Raw genomic sequence first — 17,560 nt, forward strand, 5'->3', positions numbered from 1 at the left:
TCAAGAAGACAAATTCTGACTGAGACAAAGGACAAACATTTTGGTTTGCCACTGCCATTCTTCAGATAGTTGTCAGGAGATAGCCTCTCTCCACCTGGATTGAATTTGCTCTGCTTATCGCCTTCTGTCTTTGTACACACTAAATGAGTGGCACCTTCCATTCTATCAACATAGAAACATAGAAAATAGGTGCAGGAGTAGGCCATTCGGCCCTTTGAGACTGCACCGCCATTCAGTATGATCATGGCTGATCATCCAACTCGGAACCCTGCACCAGCCTTCCCTCCATACCCCCTGATCCCTTTAGCCACAAGGGCCATATCTAACTCCCTCTTCAATATAGCCAATGAACTGGCCTCAACTGTTTCCTGTGGCAGAGAATTCCACAGAATCACCACTCCCTGTGTGAAGAAGTTTTTCCTCATCTCGGTCCTAAAAGGCTTCCCCTTTATCCTCAAACTGTGACCCCTCATTCTGGACTTCCCCAACATCAGGAACAATCTTCCTGCATCTAGCCTGTCCAATCCCTTTAGGATTTTATACGTTTCAATCAGATCCCCCCTCAATCTTCTAAATTCCAACGAGTACAAGCCTAGTTCATCCAGTCTTTCTTCATATGAAAGTCCTGCCATCCCAGGAATCAATCTGGTGAACCTTCTTTGTACTCCCTCTATGGCAAGGATGTCTTTCCTCAGATTAGGGGACCAAAACTGCACACAATACTCCAGGTGTGGTCTCACCAAGGCCTTGTACAACTGCAGTAGTACCTCCCTGCTCCTGTACTCGAATCCTCTCGCTATAAATGCCAGCATACCATTCGCCTTTTTCACCGCCTGCTGTACCTGCATGCCCACTTTCAATGACTGGTGTATAATGACACCCAGGTCTCGTTGCACCTCCCCTTTTCCTAATCGCCCACCATTCAGATAATAATCTGTTTTCCTGTTTTTGCCACCAAAGTGGATAACTTCACATTTATCCACATTAAATTCAACTCAGCCATCAGGTGCTTGGTGCCTGGAAAGAAGTGGTCTGCACTTTGGCATGACAAAAGGTTTGACTGCTTACTGTAGCTTAACCACTGGGCTTGGTCCTGGAGTGGAGCTGATGCAATGAACAAGTTCTGCAAATTCGCTGCACTCCAGCAGAAAGTTAGGTTGGAGGCAAGGTGCTGTATTGCGGTGGGAATAGCTGTTTAAGAATTGGGGTAATGATGTTCCCATGCCTGACATCCGTTTGCAGAGACATTGAAATAAAAATAGAAAATGCTAAGAAAACTCAGAAGGTTTCAGTCAAGCTTCAGTTGACTTAGAAAAGAAACTGTGTGCCTTGTTCCTGAGATGTGGATTGCTTGTAGGAAGCATCTTAGAGAGAGAGATACTAGCAATACAGCTTTCAAAGAGTATGCAAAATCATTCAAATTCAATAGAAGGCAATTATCAGTGCCCTCTCCTAGTCCAATGTCCGCAGCTTTGAGACCACAATGTACAATTATCACTTTTGCTGGGGAGGACATGCCTGGCATTAGGATTCTAAAACACTCCATGCTGAACCCTATCAAAGGAAGAGATTGCGACATGGACAGATGAAAGGATTCAAAACCGTTCTCAAAGTCCCCACTGAAACTGGAGATCCTTAGTCCATGACCACTCAAAATCTGGAGCCATTTTCACGGTGGCACTGAGAACTTAAGAGTCCATTTGTCAGGAGTATCAAAAAGCCCTAAGTAAACAGTGGACAGCATGTGCCATTCACAAATTACTCACCTATCTAACTAAAGAGGTATCTTGTGCACATCCGTGGCTACAGCTGCTGGTCCCCTCAATTCATCAATCATAAGATAAGAATACTTTGATGATGTGGGCCAATGTAATCCAAGTAATTCTTAATTAATAAAAATTCTTGCTTTTTATCAGTGATTACTTTTGTTAAAACTGTTCATCAGAAAATATGCACGTGCTGCATTTTAAGTTATAGAGACACTTGGCACCCATAAGGATACAGACACATTCATTTTTGTTCAGTCTGTTCCTGTACATTCGTCTATTTAGTAATCAGAATTTCCAAAATGTTGAAATTAATTGTTTTTTGATCCCTTGGCTATGTGGGGATTACTTGTCCTTCAATGTCAGCACACCGAATACTGGATGTGCTAGTGTTTCTAGATATTCATGCTAAAGCATTCAATGTTCTGTCCCTCCACTTGGTGAATACAAAGTCAGTAAAAAAAGAAAAGCTAACATACCTTGGATGTTCTGCTTTGAATTTGACATTTCTTGTTAAGAAGGACAAGGGAATGTTTAAAGCAGGGATAAAATTCACAGACCAAAGGATTTCCATTGGCATTTTATAATGGTACCAAGTGTAGAATTACACCAATGATGTAATTTCTAAACCATCCATCTCCTGTTCCATTGCTCACAGTTCAATGGAGTAATATTGCTCTGTAAGAGCAGGAATTTTGTAACAAAATGCATCATAATAGAAGGGGTCATGTTCCTTTAAGGCTATAAAGACTTATTGTTTTTAGTTAAGGGTCAACTGGAGTTTAGTTATTTGGGAGGGTCAGAGGGAGCGAATGCTTTCAACACCAGCTTTGAAGGACCCAAGCATAAAGTTTAAAGGCTGTTGTGTCCCTTCAACTGGCACAGAATTTACAGCAATGGGGGGAAAAAACCTTAACTTAATCTACTCTGCTCCTTGCTTTTGCTGAACCAAATTTTTCCAAGAAACAGGCTATATATAAATAACAGGCTATATATAAATAAATTACATCAACCAGTTTTAAAGGCATTCACTCCAATGGCAATATATCTTATGACTATAAAACTGAAGATCCTAAGATTTAACTTGAAGGGTGCTGTGGACAATTTGTGAACATATATTCAGCCTTTATATCTTCGAGAATAAACCACTTAACCAAAAGAAAAAGATCTTTGAGTCCCTGTATTCTTGCACATTGCTTTGCTTTTGTGTCTTTGTTTTTCACCTTTTATTTTTTACCCCCAACAGTCCCTAGTATCATGCCCAAACAGGCAGTATTTACACAGTCAACACTGCCATTTGTTAATCAAAGGCCAAAGAAAGAACATACTGTAAAGGTGCCAGGAAGAAATCATTACTTTCGTTAATGATACCGAACACTTGGTAACTTCTGAAGGACACTACAGCAGGTCAGTACACTGAATCACCCTCAAAAGAGTCATAAAAAGCAGAGGAGACAGCTATTTAGATTGATAACACAAGCTTCTGGAACAGCTTTGCCTTGGAACTGGAGATTTCTGCATTTGCCTTACTCCACATCTTTTGTTTTGATGCTATGGCATCCAGTGTATAGCTGGGTATTGTAAATGAATTGCAACATAATAGACTGGGTTTCGGGGTGGAGATGCGTCTTTACCAAAGGAGGTGTAAGGCACTCCTTCCTTCCACTAGCCTGCGGGTCACCCTTGGGCAAGGTGTAGAACCCGCTTAGCCTCTTTACCCCCCCCCACCCCGATCAGAGTCACGTGAAATCACGGGAGCAGGAGGTGAATGGTTTTTCGAGCAGCTGATGCATAGTGCTGTTTATGTGACTACTGATGCCAGGCAGACAGTCTCTGAAGTGTATCAATCACGGCTGGGGTGACCCGTCATGTAAAGACACTGCTCAGAAACCACTTATGTAGAAAAACTTGTCAAGAACAAATTACGGGGCAGCACAACACTTTACAGTACCAGCGACCTGGGTTCAATTCCCTCCGCTGCCTGTAAGGAGTTTGTACGTTCTCCCCACAACCACGTGGATTTCCCCCAGGTGCTCCGGTTTCCTCCCACATTCCAAAGACATATTGGTTGGTAGGTTAGTTGGTCATTGTTAATTATCCTGTGATCAGACTAAGATTAAATTGGGGGATTGCTGGGTGGCATGGCTTGAAGGGCTGGAGGGGAGGGAGCGAGGGATAGATGGGTGGGTGGATGGATGGGTGAATGGATGGATAAAATAATCATGGACGTGGAAAGACTATGATCACCCATGTTTTACGAACAAATACAATAGAAATCAAGCTGATGACTTTAGACCACTAGCTGGAGTACAACCATCACTGGGTCAAGTGGCCTTCTTACAGTCCATTTGGTCTGTCTCAGAACCTTTGCAGCTAGTCTGTTGAGGTCTGTTATTTTAGTTTATTATTTTAGAAATGTTAGTTGAAATGACCTGGCATTTGAACACAAGTCCATTGTAAGTACAACGTAGCAGGATGTGGACCAGTTTTGGAATGTGTGCCAACAAAGAAGTTTTTCCTCATTTAGAGCACAAGAGCGTAAAAAACCAGAAGAAGGTGTCAACCTTTTAGCTCTCATGTTTGTTCTGTCATTCATTAACATCATCACAGATCAACTTCAACACCATTCCCCCATCAAACGTAGTATCAAATTTTATTTCAGATCATGTTCTTCTGAAGTTTTTCTCCTCGTTACACAGGAAATTGTAAACTAATGTGATATTAAACAGCTTTCTGCCCACCAGAGTACCAAACAGAGACCAGGAAATCATACCATGAGCTTAATTTCCTCCGTCGTTTTTTTTGTTGGTGCATAACTTGTTTTCATAAGTGCCTCTTTGAGCCACTCTATTTGAGGTATGCTCTGTATGTTAGGAAGGAAAATGCAGCAAGATAATCAGGTTAAAAATATAATCTGTGAAGTTGCTTCACACTCCAGGCTAGGTATTGGAAAGAGTGTTTTGTTTAGCACTCAGAATGGACTGAACAACCCTGATATTGTACAATAAATAAGTGATGAGCCAGGCCAAGACAACATAAGCTGTTAGCTTGCTACGCTCATGCTCTTGCCCATTCCTACATTTTTTCTCTACATGCATTAGGCCATGAATATTGTAGACACGCAAACCTAGGCTCAGACAATCCTACTCCCTGCCCCCCGGCCCAAAAGTCAGACATTACTTCATAAATATCTGGGATCACTTTATAAAAATCAAGGGGCAAAATTGCTTGAATTCTGAAAAATTGAGGCCAAAATCCACAAGAGGCACTGCAAATCCACCTGTGGTGGCGTTATTTTATGATAAAGGAAATCATTAATTTGTGCTTGCTTTTTTCCACAGAGTCTTTTTGGTTAACATCTTCTCACATTTCTACATTCATCACAACAAAATGTTATGCTTGTTCTCTCTAACTGCCAACTCACGTGAAAACCAACCAATTAATGGGGTTGGAGACAATCCACAACTCTTGATAGTCATAGTCATACTTTATTGATCCTGAGGGAAATTGGTTTTTGTTACAGTTGCACCAACCAAGAATAGAGCAATATCAAACCATAAATAATTAAATAGTAATATGTAAATGCCAGGAAATAAGTCCAGGACCAGCTTATTGGCTCAGGGTGTCTGACCCTCCAGGGGAGGAGTTGTAAGGTTTGATGGCCACAGGGAGGAATGACTTCCTATGACGCTCAGTGTTGCATCTCGGTGGAATGTGTCTCTGGCTGAATGTACTCCTGTGCCCAACCAGTACATTATGTAATGGATGGGAGACATTGTCCAAGATGGCATGCAATCATAGCATCATTGGAAACCCATCCCATCACAGTCACTATCTATTCAATCTCCAGCCATCTGGTTGTACATACAGAAACAGCTTAGCCGATAGTTACGACTGATAAACAACTTCTTCTCGACAGCTGTTGTGCAGCTGAATAATGTGACACTCCAGCTTGCCAATGGCTTTAGAGTGTTATGAACTATCCAAGTTACTTGCTGCATGTAAATATGGGATTTTTTTTTAGATAAGCCATACAACATGCATTGCACTGACTGGAGTAGCACTGCAATCTTGTTGTCTTGAGTAATGACAATAAAGTTCTATGCTATTCTAACTGGTTTGTATTTATGACAAAACTTTCAGGTTAGACAACACACATAAAAGTTGCTGGTGAATGCAGCAGGCCAGGCAGCATCTCCAGGAAGAGGTACAGTCGATGTTTCGGGCCGAGACCCTTCGTCAGGACTAACTGAAAGAAGAGATAGCAGCGCTCTTCTTTCAGTTAGTCCTGACGAAGGGTCTCGGCCCAAAACGTCGACTGTACCTCTTCCTAGGCCTGCCTGGCCTGCTGTGTTCACTAGCAACTTTTACGTGTGTTGCTTGAAATTCCAGCATCTGCAGATTTCCTCGTGTTTGCATTTCAGGTTAGACCATTGTTTCTGTATTTTCTACATTCACGCCACCAACAAACAAGATCACAATATCTAAGTGTTCTGTGTAATGAAGTAGATGTGAAATGTTTTCTGTGAAACTAAATTTTAAAGAAATGTCAAAACTGAAAAAGATTCTTGAAAATTTGTGTTCTTGATTGTAGAGTCTAACATGCTGCATCCAAGCCGAACAAAATTTAACACCGCAGTCACAATGCATACTATTTTCCAATGTTAACCTTTGCTGCACGATCTTAACAAATCAGCATAAATTGGTATTAAAGCATTAACACAAAACAGCAGCTTTATTTCCATCACACGAAAAGCCCTTCCCACCATTGAGTACATTTACAAGGAGTGCTGCCACATGGAAGCAGCATCCATCATCAGCGATTCCCACCATCCAGGCCATGTGCTCTTCTCACTGCTGCCTTCGGGCAGGAAGTACAGAAACTTTAGGTCTCATACCACCAATGTTGTAAACGTATTGTTAGTTAAGTTACTTTAAGAATAGCGCTTGCTTTTTATTAATTATTTAAATTAATTTCAACTACAAACCATCACTAGGAAATTAATTGGATCCATTTTTACAGATATCCTTAAGTTGTTCATGATTTGGAAAACACATAAAAATCACTTGATATGGGACCCACACCTTCACAGTATTGTAATGAATAGCATCAAAACTCTAGATTGATAAGAACAATTAATAGAATGGTTGAGAGACAAAAATCTAAGCTCTGCCATTTGTAGGTATAAACAGGTCCATATATTAGACTTCTGAATTTAATAACGGCATGGGAAATGGCTCACAAGTGCGGCTGTCAGAAACGGAATGCGTCTTTAATCTTGATTAACAGATGGAGCATTGGCAACAGTGATCTTTTAAAAGGTTTCCAGGATATTCTGGGGACAGAACCTCACAATTTGCTAACTCTAGCTGAGTCAATACTCACAAAAGTACGCTGCTTTGGCAAACGACTGTGGCTGCAAGGCTGGCAAAATAATTGAGCCCACTGGGCTGCAAAATATGCAGCCATGTGAATAGCTCGAAGGGTGTGGGGAATGCTCGGAGAGCTGCAGATCCAGTACAATATGGTCCACTGTAGTTTAACCAGCAAACTATTTACTTCTGTTCAAGAACCCAAACTCCTCATTATTAACTCAGATCAGTGAAGTCAAGGACTTAGAAAATAATCTGGAATAATTTTAAAAGTTCTACAGAAATTGAGAAGTGAAAGAGGCTTGGCTTCAGGTTGAACCCATGCCCTCCCAGGTCAAGAAGCAACGCCCTAGGCCATCGTACTCACTTTGTTCTGCTAACCGTCTTATTACCTTGAATCAAAGTCTCAGAGTTCTAATCTTATTGAAAAGAAAAGTAAGGACAGCGGTGATAATAAAGAGTTAAGCTTTGCTTAAGTCAGCAATAATATTTAAGTATTACAAGCAGGATTCATTATCACTCATTGCATCAGAAAGCCCAGTCAGGCTAATTCTTTTAAACCAAGTTAGCTTAAAAGTAAATTCTTTAAAATTCATCGTGTAAAGCTCTGGAAAATTGTACTCATTGACTCCAATACAAAAACCTACTGACCAGCTTCTTGTATAGTAGTTGTAACACTTTATCGTAATTAATGCTACAAAGCACAGAGGAATCCCTGAGAACAGTGACAAGATGTGCCATTTGTTTAGGGCCTTCTACTAGCAATTTAAGGAAGTTTATTTTCTTCGTTTGATAGTTTCTTACTGTCTGCATTACCTTGGCCTCTTGTAATTTTATACACCTCAATCTTGTTGCATCTGAGCTCGCTCAGCTCCAAGGAAAACAAACCCAGCCTATCTAGTCTCTCCTTGGTTCTACAGTACTATTTCCCATTAGTACATATACATATCACATTAAAATCCAAAGTGAATTCTTCTATTGAATAATATATGCTGGGTGACCGATCAAAGTGTTCATAATATTCACCCTGGCTTATTCTGCTCAACTACTAACTGAACACATTTTTTCCTATTTTCAGCAAGCTACTGCTATTTAGTTTCTTCTTAAAAATACATATAGAAATATCGGGTGGATTAAGACTAGGAAAAAAAAACATATTGGACCATGTACAATTTAACCACTGGTCAGGAAATCAAACATCTCCTTCCTCTCATACAGTGGGTTACATTCAAACAATAAGGTAACAGAGCAGAAAGCAAACTGCAAACACAATTTACAAACTCACCTGAATGTCTTTGTAATTGTCTTTTAGGTCCATAAGTCGATGGTATGACTTAATAGCATCTCCAAACTCGCCAACATCTATGCAGGTAAGAATATAGTTCTCCCAGATCTGCCAGTGTTCATAGTTACATTTAATGGCTTCCTGGAGTGACCGTAGAGCTTTATCTCTGTGTGCAAACGGAGTTGTGCAATGATTATCCATAATATAATGAATCATCCTCATTATACCCGGAGTGGAATCAATGAATCCTGGCCCATCAGCGATGATGTGAGAAAACACACTTTTCACCACTGCATTCTAACCAAGTAACCACAGCTTTGATTCAGTAACTGGGTCCAAATATAATGTTCTGAAGACCATCCCCAGCAAACATTACAAAGGGAACCTTTCTTTAACTACTGTAATCAAACAGGCAGTATTTTTATGTATATTCTTGATATAAAATGACACAATGCCTCCTAACCACCACCCCCCACCCACCTCCCACACAGGGCAGGAGCTACAGCAGCCTTAGGTCAACATCACCAAGTTCAGGAACAGTTATTACCCTTCCACCATCAGGCTCCTGAAATAACATGGATACCTCAACGCCGAACTGACTCCACACCCTATAGACTCACTTCCAAGGACTCTACAACTCAGTATTATTTATTTACTTAGAAAAAAATTTGCATATTTTGGCTTCTTTTGCACATTGTCTTTGTTATTTGTAATTCTTCATAAATTTAATTGTACTTATTTATTTTCCTGTAAGTGCCCAGAAGATAACAAATCTCAAGATACTATATGGCGACATATGCGTACTTCCACAATAAACTTACTTTGAACTCTAAATTTTGCATGAAAATGGCCCAACGGTTTGGCAATTTGATTACAGCATCACAATATTAATCAGGCTCAATTGACAAACCTCTGCCTCTGATGCAAGTTGTTGGAGCTTTATCTACTGCTGCAGTAAACTTAACTCAAAAACCTTGGTGCATTACTATAGAAGTACTGCACCAACAGTGATGCCTTTCTAATATTCAACTCTCAGTAAAATGAAAATGATGTCAAGGTACCATTTTCATAGAGCAGGACCCTTCTTCCAAATGTCCTGACCAATATTTACTCTACAATTCACAAGAGTAAAACAGATTATCTAATCATCATCACATTACTTTTCAATATAAAAAGTGCCTGCATAATTAAGAGACCAAGGGAAATCCAGTATGCACAAGAAACTGGCAGCTGGGTAAAAGATTAGACAATATTATTGACTGCAGAGCAGATGTTAAGGGCCAAATGACTTCTTGAGCTATTTCAAAATCACAATACTGATTACACTTCAATTTAAATGCACTGAAGCATTCTGAAGTTGTGAAAGAAATATATCAACACAAGCCTTAATTTTTGCCCTTTATCTTTCAATAAGACTTATGTAAAAAGTTCATATCTGAGTTATTCAAAGCCAGTTTATTGGTATATCATTAATCAAATATTGTAGAAGACACTTAAGAAACAAGAACCGTTGATGTAAATTATGTTATCTATATGTCTATAACAAAGTGTTTCTAAAGACATGTAACACGTTTAAGGCTATGTCTCAGATAAGGTTAGCTTGTCTGGGACAGGCCCGTTTAAATATAAAACTTAAGTCAAACAGATGGCAGGCACTGGAAATTGGAAATAAAAACAGAAAATTTTGGAATCACTCAGTTGGTCCTGTAGCATCTATGGAGAGTGAAAAAAAGAGTTGAGGCTTCGGCTTTGAGACCCCTATCAGAACGTCTGACAAACAGTTCTGGACTGAAATGTCAGATCGGCTCCTCTTTCTACAGATGCAGCCTGACTGACCTGCTGAGTGTGTCCAACATATTATGTTTTTTGTTGAAATACCTGATTCAATGGAAGACTTCTATAAACAGTAAGACAGACAAGTAACTATAGAACTTATATAAACATTAATCATCCACCCCCAGTCAAATTGATATTGTAGCATCTGATAAAGAACAGGAAGCCAACCACTTACTTTTCTTTAAGTCGGATATATGCTGTTGATAGATTGTTCCACGCTTCTGCATTCTAAAAGCAAAGAAACAAATAAAATGACTTCACTCTTTAAATGAAAATTAAATGGGTATTATTGCATGTATTACTGCCCATAATAGAAAATAATATTTGAATAGCCTTTGAACAATCAGGGCAGCCTTAATAATTCAGATTAAAAACGGAGTCTTCAGTTTACAGCGAGGTAGTACTTATACCGATATTAAATTATAAAGAAAAGTAACAGAAACCAGAAGAACAACAGGAATTCTGCAGATGCTGGAAATTCAAGCAACACACATAAAAGTTGCTGGTGAACACAGCAGGCCAGGCAGCATCTCTAGGAAGAGGCGCAGTCGACGTTTCAGGCCGAGACCCTTCGTCCTGACAAAGGGTCTTGGCCTGAAACGTCGACTGCACCTCTTCCTAGAGAAACCAGAAGCTTGATGCAAAGCCACAATTTGCACTTAGGTCATTATAATTTCTAAGCCTGTGTTGGTTTCCTAGCAGCTGATGTTTTCAAAATCAAATGAACGTTTCAAAGGAAAAGCTGGAAACGTGAAATGGTCTAAAAGTTGGCATTTCCTGCAAGTCTACCAAATGTTCTAACTCAAACTTATACCACACATGGGCATAAAATATTCCAGTTCACTCATCCATTCTCTCTAATTACCAGCTCTCCAAATTCAATGAGGAAAGTGTTTGCCAGTTCTGCAACTATTCTTATTTTTGGTACCCAACATCTGCACCAAGCAAAGAAGCATTCTTTATTCTGCCCAACAATATGTCATCATCTTAGAGAGCTTGTGAGAAAACTTGTATATTTATTTGACAGGTGTGAGGTTGCCAACTTGTTCTGAAAATCTACTCTGATTAGGAAATGTATAAATATTAAGCAAATCACTTAACCAGTCATCCAGATGGAAAAGTAAATAAGATATAGAATAAACCACAACCAACCATATTCAAGTTCAAATAAAAAAATGCAATATTTCATCCAGGTTCTCCACTTCATATGATAAACATATCCTGATATGGAATTACAATCATAATAAATTAATGAAAAATCAAAATATTACAGTGATAAATAAAATTGTTCAGTGACATTCTTCCACTCTACAATTGTTAATGCTGTTTCTGCCATGAATATGCCCTTGATCAACATAGATATAACCCAATTACTTTCATATAACTATAGCCAACTAAGAGAAATTGAAAGTAGATATCCCTGGGTATGGCAAACACAGTCTTTCAAATATTTGGGTATCATTATGCCAAAAGATTTGGCAAAATTATCAGAATGCAATTATCTGCCCATATATAAAAAAATTACGGAAAATATAACAAGATGGAACCTAATTCCTTTTTTTAGGTCTCGGCCTGAAACGTCGACTGCACTCCTTCCCAGAGATGCTGCCTGGCCTGCTGCGTTCACCAGCAACTTTTATGTGTGTTCATTTTTTTAGTCTCAGTTCAAGGATTGAATCCATTAAAATGAATATATTGCCCAGACTATTATATCTCTTTCTGACCACACCAATAGAGATGAACCAAAATCAATTCAACGAATGGAACAAAATGTTATCAAGATATATATGGCAAGGTAAAAGGCCTGGAGTTCGTCTCAAAACTTTGCAATTAGCCAAGGAAAAGGTGGGGATGGGGCCTACCATCTTTTAAGATTATTACTTTGCAGCACAGTTGAGAGCTATGATATGCTGGTGCAACCCATTATATGACACTCAATGGAAAAACATTGAGGAGAGGATACTTTCCATTCCCATACAGGCAATTTTGGCTGATAACAACCTACAAGTTACATAAATACTGTTGATAACCCATGGGTGAAATGGACTCTTAAGATATGGAAAACTATCATAAAAGAATATAAACTAGAGGGAGATATTGCAATTCTTAAGAGGTGTGCATATGACTTGGATTTTACGCCGAATAAACTGGATGCTAGATTTAAGGACTGGACAGCTAAAGGAATAACAGTTCTTTGCAATATAATGAAAGAAGGAACACTGTTCAGTTTTGAAATGCTTAAAGAGAAACACTTATTAGAAAAACAAGACTTTTATCGGTATTTACAGATGCAACAGTATGTTAATAGGAGGGTTAAAAATGTAACCAAGGCAAGTACATGTTTGATAGAGCTATTTAGAAAAGCATTTAATTCAGATAACGGTAGTAGAATCATTTCAAGCGTGTATAAGGGTTTGTCAAATCTTAAAACATATTCGACTTCATACATTAAAACAAAATGGGAGAAGGAAGGAGGGATAATAATATCTGAGGAAGAATGGACAATAATATGGAGGAATCAATGGAAGTGTACCAGTTCACAGAAATGGAGGGAGTTCGGATGGAAAAAATTGGTAAGATATTTTATTACACCCTCTCAGAAATTTCATTATGATAGTAACCTCCCTGTTTGCTGGAGAAATTGTGGAAATCGAAATGCAAACCATTATCATATTTTCTGGGATTGCCCCATTATCAAAGACTATTGGAGTGGGATGCACAATGCCCTACAAGACATTTTTAAATGTGAAATACCCTTAGAAAGTAAGACCATATATTTTGGGTATATAGCTCAAGAATGGTTGAAAAGGGATAAATATTTAATGAATATACTGCTGGTGGCTGGTAAAAAGACTCTTACCAGGAAATGGTTACCACAGGAGAGCCCAACTTTAAACGCATGGATGGAAGTTACAACGGACATTTACAAAATGAAGAAGATAATAGCATCTGTTAATCATAAGTTGGAACAATATGATTCATACTGGGAAAAATAGTTTAACTACATAACATCTCATAGGCCTGATTTTATTCTCACAAATCAATGAATACGTTGTAAAAAAAAATTACTCCCTACTTGTACATAGTTTACTCCTTTTGCTTGTTCTTTTTTTCCTCTCTTTTCTATAGGTGTATACCTCAGAGTTCAACCCGGAGAAGTGTGAGGTGGTACACTTTGGAAGGACAAACTCCAAGGCAGAGTACAAAGTAAATGGCAGGATACTTGGTAGTGTGGAGGAGCAGAGGGATGTCCACAGATCCCTGAAAGTTGCCTCACAGGTGGATAGGGTAGTTAAGCAAGCTTATGGGGTGTTAGCTTTCATAAGTCGAGGGATAGGGTTTAAGAATCGCGATGTAATGATGCAGCTCTATAAAACTCTGGTTAGGCCACACTTGGAGTATTGTGTCCAGTTCTGGTCACCTCACTATAGGAAGGATGTGGAAGCATTGGAAAGGGTACAGAGGAGACTTACCAGTATGCTGACTGGTTTAGAAAGTATGCATTATGATCAGAGATTAAGGGAGCTAGGGCTTTACTCTTTGGAGAGGAGGAGGATGAGAGGAGACATGATAGAGGTGTACAAGATAATAAGAGGAATAGATAGAGTGGATAGCCAGCGCCTCTTCCCCAGGGCACCACTGCTCAATACAAGAGGACATGGCTTTAAGGTAGGGGGTGGGAAGTTCAAGGATATTAGAGGAAGGTTTTTCACTCAGAGAGTGGTTGGTGCGTGGAATGCACTGCCTGAGTCAGTGGTGGAGGCAGATACACTAGTGAAGTTTAAGAGACTACTAGACAGGTATATGGAGGAATCTAAGGTGGGGGCTTATATGGGAGGCAGGGTTTGAGGGTCGGCACAACATTGTGGGCCGAAGGGCCTGTACTGTGCTGTACTATTCTATGTTCTATAAATATTATGTGGAGATTGGTGGCAAATATGCATATATGATATGTACAGTATCTGAAATACATCTTAAGGAAATGTTTGTTTGATGATGAAGTTCAATAAAAATAAATTACAAAACAAAAGAATATGTCCTTGATAACTGTTAGGGCATATCTTGTATTTAGGGTAACAAATATTAATTTCAGCAACCAACTTTCAGACCTGGATATGGATTATGGGTTAAATTCAAAATGTAGCTCAGAACAATAAATTGCAGATCAGGAAACACCCACCTAACTGATATATATCTGCACCTGCATGAATGCAATCAACACCCCACTGCATGAATAGGACTCAGAGACCGCAGTGATTAACACTCACTTTGGGTGTATTGGTTGGAAGATCCACAGGTATTTGAAAACTACATGTAACTCAAAAGAAGCATTATGTCATCATTGTAACCACAGAAATTGTCCTGTTACATTTGTTCTTTAACACGCAAAAATGTACTGTAACGTTGAATCAGGGAGTCTCCCTCTCGTGATCCAAAGGCTGTCAGCACTACTTTGTAGCTGTGTCTCTCTGGTGACTTTGTTGACATTACAACAATAACCAACCATCATGAAGGTGGTCACCAGTCCTATGAAGCAGCTTCGACGCACAAGATATGAACATAATTTGAACACCAGGCACATGAATAGCAGGAACCATTTTCAAAAGGGAGGCATATGTTAGCTGTTATAAGCCAATTGGCTATCAAAAATTATAAACTTACAAGATAGATTTTATAATAATAACAAAACACTTCATATCAAGATGGTATTGCAGATGTTTTTATGTCTCCTTCATCTATCAAGTTGTTCATATTCCTTTTTCTCTCAAGCACTTATTAGCTTTTTCCTTTATGTGTCTCAATGTAACTCATTTCAACTACTCCACGAGTTCATGTTACCACCCCACTTGATTTCCTTGGTTACTTTATTGTATTTATGGCCCCTGGTTTTGGACCTCCCCCAAACAGCAGTTTGTGATTTGAGGCAACACAGACCTACCATATAAACTGTCACAGTAAACATGTTCCAACTACAGACCAAACGTATGATCTTAAAATATGCTCTGTGCATTCTACCTCAAATCCCGCCACTCTGAATTAAAATTTGAGTAACATGTTCCAGTATTCTCCTCGAATGCTGAATGTGATTTAAATGCAATAAAAGCACAATGCAGGCTGACAAGATCTCCACCAGCTAAGTTTAATGAGGTGACAGGTTTATCAGGCCAATTCATTATATAATATTCAAATTATTTTGAAGAGTTACACACATTGTCAATTAAGGTGCTGGCAACGAACCACATTTAACAATGAGGGAAAATGACGAAGAAAAAGCAAGTTAGGTATATTCAACTTTGCAGGTTGGATCAGAAAAACAAAGAGAAACAGGGACACGGACACGTTGATCACTCTTGTTGCACAGACAACATGCAATCTGTCCATCTAATCCATTTATTTCCTAAAGGTGGATCAGAAAGTTATTCTATCACATCTGCCCCATTAGAATAGTTAAAAGTACTGGAGATTGTTTCGTTAGTCTGTAAAATCTGCTTCTGACAACTTCTGACTTAGAAAGTATTCAGTGCAATAGGGTACTTGACCATCATTCTGTGATTAGCTTCCATTTACCACACTAGTTCAGAAGCCTGATGGTTGTCAGGTAGTAACATTTCCTGAACCTGGTGGTGTGAGACTTAAGGCTTCTATACCTCGTCCCCAATGGTAGCTATGGGAAGACAGCATGGCCTGGATGTTGGAGTCCTTGATGATGGTTGCTGCTTTTTTGTGGCAGCGCTCCTTGTAGATGTGCTCAATGGTAGTGAGGGGGACATTTCCTGTGATGGACTGGGCTGTATCGACCACTTTCTGTAGACTTTTTCTGTTCTACGCATTCGTGTTTCCATACAAGGCAGTGATGCAACCATCTAGGGTACTTCCACTTTGCATCCATAGAACGCTACAGCACAGAAAACAGGCAATTCGGCCCTTCTAGTCTGTGCCAAAACTTTATTCCACTAGTCCCATTGACCTGCATCCAGTCCATAACCCTCTAGACCTCTCCCATCCATGTACTTATCCAATTTACTCTTAAAACTTAAGAGTGAGCCTGCATTTACCGCGTCAGACGGCAGCTCATTCCAAGCTCCCAGCACTCCGAGTGAAGAAGTTCCCCCCTAATGTTCCCTCTAAACCTTTCCCCATTCACCCTAAAGCCATGTCCTCTCGTATTTATCTCTCCTAATCTTAGTGGAAAGAGCCTATTCACATTTACTCTGTCTATACCCCTCATAATTTTGTAAACCTCTATCAAATCTCCCCTCATTCTTCTATGCTCCAAGGAATAAGGTCTTAACCTGTTCAATCTTTCCCTATAACTCAACTCCTGAAAACCCGGCAACATCCTAGTAAATCTTTTCTACACTCTTCCAATCTTATTGATATCCTTCCTGTAGTTAGGTGACCAGAACTGTACACAATACTCCAAATTTGGCCTCACCTATGTCTTATACAACCTCCCCATAACATCCCAACATCCACGGAAGTTTACTGAAGTTTTTGGTGACACGCCAAATTTATGAAAATTTCTAAGAAAGTACAGGTGCTGTCATACCTTCTTTGTGATCCCTCTGATCTGATAATGCCAAGTAACTTAAAAGCTACTGACCATTTCTACTTCTAATGAGAACTGATTCATGGACCTCTGGCTTTTTCCTCTTATCGTTGACAATCAGCTCTTTGGTTTTGCTGACAATGATGATAGGTTGTTGTTGTGGCACCATTCAACTAGATTTCAAATCTTCCTCCTATACATTAATTCGTCACCACCTTTGATTCAGTCAACAACAGTGGTGTTAACAGCAAACATAAAAATGCCATGGTCAGTTATAAGTACAGAGCAGTCAGAGCAGGGGGTTAAGCAACAAGACTTGTGGTGTACCTGTACTGATGGTGAATGTGGAGGAGATGTTGTTGCCAATCTCTACTGACTGGGACCTGCAAGTGAGGAAACTGAGGATCCAGTTGCACACGGAAGTTTTGAGGTTTAATGAAGAGCATCTGATGTATGCATCTTCATTGCCCAGGTGTTCCAGAGCTGAGTGAAGAGCCATCTGAGGTGTGGTTCTGCTGACTACTCTCTACTGGACATCAATGGCTCTGCTGTGGGGAGAGGGAAGAGGACAACGATCCTTGGAGTACACATAATGGACCCATAACACCTCCTCACTTGACAAGAAGGCACAGCAGTGTCTACACTTCCTGAGGAGATTGAGGCTCCCCGCACCCATTCTAACAACTTTCTACAGGAGTACCATCGACAGTGCCCTGTCTGGCTGTGTCATCGTGTGGTATGGAAGTTGCA

The 17,560-nt window shown here is 39.6% G+C and overlaps 1 protein-coding gene across 1 annotated transcript in view; it reads right to left on the reverse strand.

Moving 5' to 3' along the window:
- ttc27 (tetratricopeptide repeat domain 27) overlaps window positions 1–17,560 on the reverse strand; it is a 286,736-nt gene that overhangs the window by 68,477 nt on the left and 200,699 nt on the right. Inside the window, exons 15-16 of the mRNA XM_072264878.1 lie at window positions 10,436–10,488; window positions 8,425–8,590 (exon numbers count right to left, since the gene is read on the reverse strand). Coding sequence (XP_072120979.1) covers window positions 8,425–8,590; window positions 10,436–10,488 — 219 coding nt within the window. The remainder of the gene's footprint in view (window positions 1–8,424; window positions 8,591–10,435; window positions 10,489–17,560) is intronic.

The sequence above is a fragment of the Mobula birostris genome, chromosome 8, assembly GCF_030028105.1.
Source record: "Mobula birostris isolate sMobBir1 chromosome 8, sMobBir1.hap1, whole genome shotgun sequence".
In the NCBI taxonomy this organism is placed as follows: domain Eukaryota; kingdom Metazoa; phylum Chordata; class Chondrichthyes; order Myliobatiformes; family Myliobatidae; genus Mobula; species Mobula birostris.